The sequence below is a fragment of the Heteronotia binoei genome, chromosome 1 (assembly GCF_032191835.1).
Source record: "Heteronotia binoei isolate CCM8104 ecotype False Entrance Well chromosome 1, APGP_CSIRO_Hbin_v1, whole genome shotgun sequence".
Lineage (NCBI taxonomy): Eukaryota > Metazoa > Chordata > Lepidosauria > Squamata > Gekkonidae > Heteronotia > Heteronotia binoei.
In genome coordinates this window covers 115,392,330-115,404,532 of record NC_083223.1, presented here as the reverse complement: position 1 = coordinate 115,404,532, position 12,203 = coordinate 115,392,330, and the positions used below count along the sequence as shown (strand labels likewise).

Genomic DNA, 12,203 nt, shown 5'->3' with positions numbered 1-12,203 from the left:
CAATGGCAACAATTGGTTGGGGGACAATAGCTTTAATCCCTAAAGTAGGGAATTCTCAGCAGCAACCAGAAATTGGGTAACATGCATGCATTATCATCAAGAGGATCTATATACAGGCCCTAAGCTGCTTGGATGCAGGCCTCCTGCTGGGACATCAACACAGGCACAGTCCTGTTGCACATGGAGGGCTCAATGCAACAAGAGAACCCGACTTGTGCACATCAATCTCCACACAGTTTCTCCAAGCTTTGGATAAAACACATTATTTGGAATTTGGTTACCCTAAATCACCTGGTATTTAAATCTACTAACCAGATTGCTGATCTTTAATTTCATGGTTTTATATCACGTCAGCAGCTCACTAAAGGCAAAGAATCCTGCCTCGTTACTGAAAACTGGAATGTCTCTGGGCACATTTGAAAGCACAATTAAAGCTTTTGTAGGAGGAAGGGAAAGTGTCAGTCTTAAAACTGAAAATGCCATAAACTGTACGTAAATATCAAATGATTCAGCAGCATGAGAAAGCTTCGACACTGGCATGTTATCAAATTAGGAAGAGGATTGAGTTATTATTGGAATCCGCTTCATATTTTAAAAAGCTGCAAGGGGCAGAGGAAAAGAAACTCTTTAGTCTGGGTACTGTCTGATCTTTTTACTATGTCTGATCTTTTCTTTGCAATCAGCTTAAAAGTATCCTAAAAAAAAAATCAGCTGCAAATCAAACCTAGATCTCCAAGGTGATAGTGATAGAAGTTGTTTAATTGGAAATGCTGCTATCAGTCTCCTCAAGTCAAATTGATATGGGGTTTAGTCATGAAAAGTAGGGATGAGAGATGAATATACAATTAACTGCAATCCCATTACGGAAATTTAATCTTAATTAATTTGAAACCACTAATTAATTGCTGAAATGTATTCCCTATTTTTAAAATGAGAAAGGAAAAAATATATATATTTTATGCCAGTAAAAGGACAGAACTGCAGACTTAATACAAGGACCATCCTCAGTGATGAATGACAAGGGAGTTTTTACACAGGCAACCCATCAAAGTGTGGTCCTTAATTTGTGCTCACATATGATTAACCAAGGAGTGTGTGTTCTTTTCCTTCGAATCTAGAGTAATTAAGGGGAGGTGCAAAGATTCACGAATTCCAAGGGAACCATGTAAAGTCTGGTTTATTACACGGCCCTCTTACTAAAGGGCTAACCCTGAGTAAATAAAACAGTTCATGGTGCCAAATGAACATTTTGCAAACCTTAAAATATGATGAGTTTGTAATGAAAGACTACACATTTTAAAGGGCTGGATACACCACAGATTAACAGCACAAACAGATTTGCAACGCACATGATCTTTCGTTGATTTATACCCCACCCTCCACTCTGAATCTCAGAGTCTCAGAGCAGCTCACAATCTCACCCTCCTCCCCAACAACAGACATCTTATGAGGTGGGTGTGGCTGAGAGAGCTCTCACAGAAGCTGCCCTTTCAAGGAAAACTCTGAGAGCTATGACTGAACCAAGGCTATCCCAGCAGCTGCAAGTGGAGGAGTGAGGAATCAAACCCATTTTTCCCTGATTAGAGTCCGTATACTTAGCCACTACACCAAACTGGATAACAGATAATGAGACAGTCTCTTCAGAATTAGCTTATACCCTTTCATTATGTTATGTATGTGAAGACATGCCTGGACATGTTGGATGTTGTCTCCTAAGCTTGAGGTGCAACACGGTAGACTGAGAGGATCCAAAGATCTGCATCCCAATTGGCTGCATAATTCAGCTGGCCAATCAGGAGGCAGTATCAGAGGATCCTAGGTTCTGCCAATGAGTATGCATATTCTAATGAAAGATCCAATCACAGGTACAATCACAGGATGTTTTCTGCTTCCTGGGGGCTGGGTTTCCCCTGACCCAACTGTATATATTGCCACATGCTTTGAGTGCTTTCCAGTAGTTTGCAGTCACTCACTAAAGGTGCTGTATCACTAATAGAGCTTGATCACTATGCAATGAGTCGCCTCATGCATTGAACCCAGTATTTAACACATTATTTGGAGTATTGATAATCACTTATTTTCAACAATAAACAATGATTTCACTGCTTTGGAGCTTCCAAAATGGCATGGCTTCTGAACTGATGTTTTGTAAATAATCTTAATTTGCAAAATTGTTGTCTGACTTTTCATTGCTTTTGTGAGGTAGCTACTCTTTATGGAAAGCTAGTTACTGTTTTTAGAAACATGTAGGTATCCAAATTGATAGAGCAGAAGGTGGATCTTGTGGATTTCAACAATGTCTCATCCCTGCACCTGTAATGACCCAAGCACAGCCGCTTTTATCATAAAAATCCTGAAAATAGCAAAGCAAATGTTCATAAGTGTAAGAATTTTGGTGGTGAAGGAGCAGGAGTCAGTTGAATTAATAGAAGTCAATGGGTTCCCTAAATGAATGCTTTATGTCTGGATCCCCTGAACAGACTGACCATCCAGCAACCTGAGCTGGACCCTCTATGGGGTTTTTGAGGTTCATGCGGCTCCAAAGGCATTTAAATACCTTAGGAGTTAAATTCAAGTCTGGCAGCCCAGCTGGAACTGAGCTCTGAAGGCATTTAAATAAAGTCGGGGCCCACCATCAGTATGTGGCCCAACATCAGCACGTGGCTCTGAAGACATTTAAATGCCTTTGGAGCCCACCTTTCAGTCAGGAGTAGTAAATAGCCCCACACACATTTTTAATGACGGGGGCGTGGCCAGTGACGTCACTTCTGCAGACATCACCAGAAACTGCATCATCAGGGTCATGACCCCAATGATGTCACCCAGGTCATGACCCCACCCCCATGTGACCTAGCCCCCGCCAATCACCATCTATGCCCCACCATGACGTAGCTACCCCGCATATTTAATTAATTAAGCACCTTCTCCAGGAAATGACCTTACCACGTGACGTAGCCAGGCCAATCAGTGTCTACGTCCACCCCGCTGTGACCTAGCAACCCTGCATATTTAATTAATTAAGCACCTCCTCCAGGAAATGACCTTACTGATTGGCGGGGGCTAGGTCACTGCTTCCGGTGACATCAAAGGAAGTGATGTCACTGGTCACGCCCCCTTCATTAAAATGCATGGGGGGCTATTCACTACTGTCAGGCCAGCCTGACTGAGCACTGAAAGCTTTTGGAGCTCACTCTAGGAGCTCAGCTGAGTCAGGACATCTGAGTCAACTGAGCTCTGAGAGTTGGCATGGACTGTAAGTGGGTTCTGAAAGCTTACATTGTTTTACATGAATCATGGGATCTCCATGTCTGTTAGCCGTCCTGAGCCCGCCTCGGCGGGGGAGGGCGGGATATAAAAATAAAGTTATTATTATTATTATTATTATAAAGGTTCGGTTGAGTTGGGCAGTCTGACTCGACTGAGTTCCAAGTGTGAGCTCCAAAGGCTTGTAAAGACCTTCAGAGCTCACTTGAGTCAAGTCATAGACTGATGGTGGGCTCCCATGGCATTTAAAAGCCTTGGAGCTCACTCTCTGCCCATGAGCCCTCCAACCACAAACTGGTTCATGTAATGGACCAGTCTGTGGTTCAGAGTTCATGAAAATCACCAAACCACAAGCCTCCATTTTTTTCAGTTCATGCCTACCCCTAATCTCCATAAATGTAGCCTAAGATGATTTCTGCACTGATTATCTGCCCCTGATTCAATGCTGTGAGGAAGAATTTTGTTTTTTGTCATGCTTTTCTCCAGCACTGTTCATGCACCTCCCAGAGTTTCCCTGACTCTTCTAATTTTCCTCAAACCTACCTTACTTCAGTGCTTTGGGACAGATTGCAGTAAAACTTGGATGGCTGCTGTGTGGTTGGAAAATTCATAACTACTTTTCCTGCAGCCATTTTTCCCCCTTGCTACCAAGTTTATTTTTTTAATTTTTTTAAAAAAATAAACTGTTACTAGAATATTGTTATATTAATATACCATGTCAACAACAGGTGTAAACAAGTTCTCTCAGTTCTCAGCTTTCATTTTTAAAAAGTTTCTAGCTTTTTCCTTTTTAACTCCAACTAAAAAAGGGAAAAAAACATACCAAAAGGAGGTTAAGTGGAATAATTTGTTTCTGGCTGATTTTTACTCATTACAGCATAATAAGGGGAAATGTATATCTTTGCAACAGAAAGGATTAGAGTCTTACTTTTTAAAAAATGAAATACTGGCATTCACAGAATCTAGCCTACCAGGTGTTATAATGGTATATCAATATAACAATATTTAATTGCCAATTAAAAAAAAATCTCGAAAGGCCATGGTAGCCTGAAGAAGGGATGACTACAAATGAGAGACTAGAGGAAGGAAACTGTAAGGAAACCTGCCATGTGGAACCCCCAGTGCCGCTGTGCTCTATCCACAGCCATACCATGAAAGGTAAAACCACACAACAAGTCCCTCCCCATTTTGAAATCATGTATGTGTTTTAACAATGCAATTTAGATTTTCCTGGGAGCAAGACATGTTTAGGTATTAGTTATGTGTTCAACCAGCCACCCAGTCCTAGATTTATGACACTCTCAAACTTGACACTGATGATCAAATTGTACGTTACAGTGTTGTAATGAAAATTTGAATCTAGCAGTACCTTTAAGACCAACAAAATCAAAGTATAAGCTTTTGCGCATGAGCACATGTCTTCACTTCAGAAGTGTTGTAATGATTGAAAATCAGCCAGAAACAAATAATTCATCTTCTTTTGGTGTGTGTTAGGGAGAAAATGGAGGTGTTGACATTCTAATGTTGTGATTTGTATGGTGTGAAGATGCTTTCATGTGCAAGTCATTTGAATGAGAAAATGACAACCCCATAACAATTTCTTAACAAATGCACTGCCTGGGTATAAGCCATGTTAAGTGGACTTCAGTAGGGGGATTCTGAGTACACCTGTTCACAATTGCCCTATAAGTACCCCATTTTAAACAGAAAGTAAAACCCCTTGCAAAGAATGATACAGTTCATTTGACAACTTCTTTTCCTTCCCATTTCAATCTCGGTTTAGACACATCCATAAAGGATTTGAATATTGTCTCTCTGCCCGTTCAAGAAAGTAAGTAAACAGTATGAATAAAACTTGTATACATACAGTTTGGAATCCTACTGTGTTGGTCACAAATCCGACATTGAGGATTTTTCACCGGTTGTCCAGGTACATGTTCCACCAACTTGCAGTACATTTCAGGACCCCTTTGACCACAGGTAGCATTTGTTGTGATAAGTGCATTAGAAGCCAAGTTTAGCACTGCTGGAAACAAACCTGCAAGGAAAAACAGTGAGATATCATATTGAAGTGAAAAAGAACAGAAAAATGTAACCTGAATCATTGTATCACACATAGCTCATAGAGATGAAAGGGGCCTCCAGGGTCATCTAGTCCAATCCCCTGCACAACGAAGGAAATCTACAAATACTCCCTCCCTCCCCCCCCCCACACACATACCCAGTGATCCTTGCTCCATGCCCAGAGGATGGCAAAAACCTCCAGGATCCCTGGCAAAACTGGCCTAGAGGAAAATTGCTTTCTGACCCCAAGGTGGTGATTAGTGTTTCCCTGGGCATGTAAGAAAGGACCACAAGAACTAAATAATGATGCACTTCCCACCCTCCCTCTCGTGATCTGCCTAAGTTCTGTAAGGAAAAGCCCCCTACTTTTCATACACATGGACATCGTGATCACCAGTATGGTTGCCAGGGTGCCTGGAGTTTTGACTCGCACACATCTGCTCTAAGAAGTGGACTTTGCCCACGGTTGCTAAGGCTTATGTGAATACTATAAGCCTCAGCTTTGCAGCAGCATTCTACATCTCAGGATGGGTGTTACCCAGAACTACAAACGAGCTTCCAGCTGTTCCTTGTGTGCCCAGTCTTGGCCGCTGCAGTGGAAGAAGCCACGCCACCATGAACTGTACAGGCAAACAGTTTCTAGCCTGTTTCCATGAACCAAAGGCTAACACCACCAGAATCCATCTTGTTTTCCTGACTCCATATCCAACAGCTGCTTCAACTTCTGCATAAGGCAATCAAGCATATCTTAGGTGTGGATCCTGCCAGACCACTCAAGCCTTTGTCCAACAGAACTCAGGACAAAGACTGGTGCCAGGAAGAAGAGAAAGAAGAAGAAAGACCATCTTCCGCCAGAGCCAAGTTCCTTTGTGTAAACCGGGTGTTACCTAGGCAATGATTTGGCTCTCTATTGTCACCCTTTTAGATAAGTTTAATAGTCTTAAGCATCTCCCCACCCAGTAATCTCTCCCATTCTTCTCCCCAACTGTCATTTTGGAGCCTCACCCTAGTCCATTGCAACCTGAAAGTTTAACCAGGTATCCATGGACCATGCTTGTTCATTGGTCAGTCATGGGCACCCAATTAGGTGCCACCAATTAACTTGCTATTGGCTACTGCAGAAGTCCAGCCCTTATAGTCACTGCAGAGTCTCCCCTTTTCCGAGGTCATGTACCAGCTGACCACCTGTCATCCACCCCTGTACCTCCCATCCCCTAAGGGCTCAAGGTAGTCTTTATAACCTGTGACACAGCTCCCCACATGTGTGCATCTAGCAGTACCCCAGTTCTGCTGTCTAGATCCATCCCCAATTCTGGCCACAGTTTTGGGTCCATTTCCCCCGTCCTCTTTCGTCGCCATTGGAGCCTTCTTGAAGACTACGATAGGTAAATATCACCCTGTTTGTCTACCCATGTGTTCCCCTATCTCTCTATCTATGTTTCCTAGGACTGAATGTGTGTTTTGATGAGTATTTTATCTTGTATGGAAGCCTATATTTTTCTTAATAAATGTTAATTGGTTTACTTAATATTAGAGTCCCTAATCTGTTAAGCATTACTTTTCTGGACGTGTTAATCCTGTATACACGGGTAAAAAGATCCTGAGTGAGTCAGATGCCCACCTGACAATTCCCCAACCTCATTTTGAGGGCATTTTGGCTTACAGTTCACAGAAACAGCATTGCTGTCACATGGCCATCTAGCCTCTGTTTAAAAACCTCCAAAGAAGAAGACCCCACCACCTCGCAAGGAAGCCTGTTCCACTGAGGAACCACACTAACTGTCAAGAAGTTCTTCCTAATGTTTAACCAAAAACTCTTGATTTAATTTCAACCCACTGGTTCCGGTCTGACCTTCTGGGGCAACAGAAAAAAACTCTGCACCATCATCTATATTGCAGCCCTTCAAGCACTTGAAGATGGTGATCTTATCACCTTTCAGTCATCTCCTCTCCAGGCTAAACATACCCAGCTCCTTCAGCCTTTCCTCATAGGACTTGATCTCCAGACCCCACACCATCTTCATTGCCTTCCTCTGGATACGTTCCAGCTTGTGTATATACTTTTTAAATTGTGGTGCCCAAAACTGAACACAGCACTCTAGGTGAGGTCTAACCAGAGCAGAGTGAAGTGATACCATGTGATCTGGACACTATACTTCTGTTGATACAGCCCAAAATCACATTTGCCTTTTTAGCTACCACATCACACTGTTGATTCATGTTCAGTGTATGGTCCACTAAGACCCCTAGATCCTTTTTCCACATACTACTGTCAAACAAGTCCCTCCCATACTATAATTATGTGTTTGATTTTTCCTACCTAAATGCAGAACTTTATATTTATCCCTGTTAAAATTCATTTTGTTTTAGCTCCGTTTCCCATCCTGTGAGGATCATCCTGTATCCTGACTCTGCCTTCTATTATATTTGCTACCACTCTCAATTTAGTAGCATCTGCAAATTTAATAAGCATTCCCCCTATTCCTTCATCCAAATAATTTATAAATGATTGCTGTGCAATCTTTTATTCAGGTATGTTAGTTTAGGAGAGTTGGTCCACAGCAGATCAGTTTGATTTGAGTACAGTAGTACCTTTGATCTCAACAAGAGTTCAAGGGTACAAGCTTTTGAGAGTCAAAGCTCCCTTCAGCAGAAAAGTTATTTTAGAGTATGAGAGATGTGTTTATAAACAAACAAACAAACAAACAAAAGAGCATGAAAAAACTTTACATAAAAATTGCAGAGTCCTGTATCCAAAATCAGTGTAGAAATCTTTACCTGTTGAGGGTTAGAGATATGAAGACCCAGGGGGAAAAACTGGGAAAACTCATGGGGAAAGTTGAGGTTTTAACCCTCAGATGATTTAATTTTTTTTTTTTAAAAAAAAAATAGAATTTGGGTTATAATTTTTATCTCAAGCCAAATTCCATTCCACAAAACTAACAATTCTTATGATGGCAGGTATTTGCATTTGACTATATTAAGACACCCAGAGCTTACAATACACTTTCACATGATGCAGAATTTTTCTTTGAGTATATATGCCCCTTTCATTTTGCATATTAAATAACTCACAGAAGTTTTTATAAAGCAGTTTTGCTATGACATTATGAAGTTCAAATTTATGTTTGTGTGAGAGCTGCAAAGGATTCTGCTGCTTTACTACCCACCATAATGTAGTTTCACCCCAGTTTCCAGTTCCACCTGTTAATGCGCATGAATCCTCCACTTAATGACAACTGCCATGAATAGGCTTGAACGCCTAATGAATTTATGAATCGTCTCTTCTTTCTCATTGTTGAATTAATGCAGTGTTATTCAGCTGATTCCTTTTTGCACGGTCATCTCTTGCCTGTCCCTTGCAAGAACACTCTTGCCTGTCCCTGCAATTAACCTGTGTGCTGTTTAATTACTGACCCTTTTGGTCATGGTACAGTTATCCTCTGACATTCTAAGTTAGTGACTCCAGTGCTGTCTTTAAAAGCTATGTTAAACATATTGCCTAAACAAGGCACCCAATTAATTGCTAACTTGTCCAATTTGTACAACCAGTCAATCAATATCTAGGACTTTATTGAATTTGCTGCTTGCCAAATCTTTATAGATTACAGCCTCTTTGTATTGTGTTTTAAATTCCATATCAGAGTGGCCAAACTTGCTTAACATTCAAGAGCCACATAGAATAAATGTCAGATGTTTGAGAGCCACAAGATATGAAAAAAATATTACACACATGTCATTATTAAACTCTTAATACTTTTCTTTGCACAGAAAGATAAAATACATATGTATGCACTTTACAACACAATCATGCTAAAAGGAGACTTTTTTAAAAAAGTTCACATAAAACCACCATAGGGAAAGGTTAGGGAATTATTTTTTGGCACCAGCTGGAAAATGAACCACATATGTACCATATAAATCACTGACCACCATTTGCATCATTATGCATCTCTCTTTGCCTTGACACCAAGGTTAGTAAGTAAATACGGTTTCTACAATAGCTCTGAATCTAAGGGAGAACCCTGTGCAGTCCTCTTTAATTCCATCACACCTTTCAGTGGTTCCCTCAGCTCTTGTGCTCTCTTTTCCTGGACTAGGTCTCCAGGTGACCTTTGTGGTAGAGAAGAACAGCTTGCAAGCCTGCCTGTTCCCCCCTCCCTTCACCACTTCACACATGGCAGAAATAGTTGCCTACCTATGAGTCAGCACTCAGAGACTGACTGAGGTCCCGATGCTAAGCATGCTTACTTGAGAGTAAAGTGGCATTAAGTTATTCCTCAACCTCCAGGAGCTACACAATATGTGCAAAAGAGCTGCATGTGGTTCCCAAACTGCAGTTTGGTCACACTTGTATTTTTTGTTCAAACCATTCACAAATATTCACTAATTTCTGCAGTGAGGGCTGCACAGTGTAATGTAAAGTATCAAATGTGCAAATGAATTATCAGTGACATTGGTACCTCTAGATTCACTTACTGTCTTTTATTTCTGAGGCTGTGTGACCAACGGTTATTAGAGTCATAACACAAAGACCTGCCTTCAAGCGCAACATATAACTTCATGTAATGGGAACATGATATTAACAGACAACATGATAATACAGGGAAGAATTTGGAGCATATGCTTTGAGAGAAAAATTATTGGAAAATAAACAATTCAACCTCGTATGCCCATGTAAACTAAATAAGTCTGATAGGGCATAGGTGTCATCATAGAGTGCATTCTACAGGATAAGAGCCACAACTGAGAAGGTCCTTCCCATTATGGCAGCTAACCAAGCCATCCTTAGGCCAGGCACCTGTGAGAGACCCCTAGAGGATGATGAAAGGGAGCATGGGGTCCTGCAGATATGAGGCTCCCAGACCATTATTTAAAGGTTAACCCCAACACCTTGGATTGGATCTGGAGTCTAGTTGGTAGCCAGTGCAGCTGACATAAAATTGGAGTAATATGAGCTGACCATGATGCTCTTGTCAGCAACCTGGCAGCCTCATTCTATACTACCTGAAGTCTCTGAAGTGTTTTCAAGGGTATTCCTACATAGAGTAAATTGCAGTAGTCCAGTCTAGAGGTGACTGTTGCATGGATCAACATGGCAAGGTCCAACCCAGACAAATAAGGAGTCAGCTAGCAGACCTAACATAGGTGAAACCATGTTTATCCACTGATAGCACTTGTTTATCCAATGATAGTCTTTCCCAGCTACATGACCTTAATCTTGGATGGATTCAACTTCAACCAATTTCCCCTTAGCCATTGGACTGCCACATGCAGGCACTGATATAGTGCCTGTGAATTAGCAAGGGAAAAGAAACACATGCAGTAGTGTACCCTTTCCTTTTCACGTAATACTTTCTCATGCACCTACACAAGTATGCATGAGGTATTGCAAATACATTCAGTTATTTGAAAGGTGCTGCAAGTTGTTGTATTAGGGGTGCCAGGCACTAGTAGGAGGATTGTGCAATGCTGTCTAAGGTGCTATGTTACTTCTGGTAAAAATCCTGGAGTGACATAGGATAGCTCTAGGAATTACCAGAAACTTTTATTATAGAGGTTCCAGAAATTCCTATAGCTACCCTATGTCACTCCCAGTTTTTTACCAGAAGTGCCATAGCCCCACATGTGGTAGTAGTCAAGGGGAACTTGGGGCTTGGCAGACCTATATTATGCTGTACACAACCACAGCACATGCATCTTTAATTTTTGCCACCTGACAGATAAGAAAAATTAAAAGGTGAAGGGAAAAAAAATCAAGTTTGTAGTAAAAAAAGAAGAGAGAAAGTATTATTTGGACACAGAGTTACAAATAGGCAGAACTACTAGGCTAGTAAACGAAACTTTATAATATTAAAACTGTTGAACTTTTAAATAATGTATTATAATTATAGAATATTGTTGCCAAAATGATTTACATTTTAAAACTATTTAGAATTTAAAAGGCATTTTATTTTCTGGTACTCCCCAAAATGTTAAAGTTGAACCACTTCTCAGACTCCACGCTGTTTGTTTGGGAAGAGTGAAAAGTTTGTAAAACAAGGAATTCCCCAAAATTTTCAATTTTTCTGTCAGAAAAACTGAGAAAGAAGTTCCCTCACAACTCTAAATGTAACTCCATTCAGTTATACAGCTGCACTAACATACTTTGGACAAATGGCTATGCATTGCCTATACAAGAGCAAATTGTAAGTGAATGAGTGAAGTTCAAAACATGACTTAAATAGAAGAAAGAACTTATTTTGGTGACTTAATGTACGAAACTTTGAAACACCAATTTATAATTCTGGTTTATAAAGACAGAACTGAATTTGGGCAAGAGTAGGGTTGCCAATCCCCAGGTGGGGGCAGGAGATCCCCTGGTTTGGAGGTCCTCCCCCCGCTTCAGGGTCATCAGAAAGCTGGGGGAGGGGAGGGAAATGTCTGCTGGGAACTCTATTATTCCCTATGGAGATTTATTCCCATAGAAAATCATGGAGAATTGATCTGCGGGTATCTGGGGCTCTGGGGGGGCTGTTTTTTTGAAGTTGCGGCACCAAATTTTCAGTATAGCATCTAGTGCCTCTCCCCAAAATTCCCCCCAAGTTTCAAAATGATTGGACCAGGGGGTCCAATTCTATGAGCCCCGAAAGAAGGTGCCCCTATCCTTCATTATTTCCTATGGAAGGAAGGCAATGAAAAGGTGTGCCGTCCCTTTAAATGTGATGGCCAAAACTCCCTTTGGAGTTCAATTATGCTCGTCACAGGCTTGATCTTAGCTCCACCCCTAATGTTTCCCGGCTCCACCCCCAAAGTCCCCAGATATTTCTTAAATTGGACTTGGCAACCCTAGGCAAGAGTGACAACTCTAAAATAAAACAAAACAGCTGTCATCT

At 41.1% G+C, this 12,203-nt stretch overlaps 1 protein-coding gene across 8 annotated transcripts in view; it reads right to left on the bottom strand.

Moving 5' to 3' along the window:
- The window catches only part of LAMA2 (laminin subunit alpha 2), a 900,941-nt gene that overhangs the window by 671,703 nt on the left and 217,035 nt on the right, over positions 1-12,203 (bottom strand). For all 8 annotated transcript variants that reach the window (XM_060239150.1, XM_060239173.1, XM_060239164.1 and 5 more), the window contains exon 2: positions 5,132-5,302. In XM_060239150.1, the coding sequence (XP_060095133.1) occupies positions 5,132-5,302 (171 nt within the window). The remainder of the gene's footprint in view (positions 1-5,131; positions 5,303-12,203) is intronic.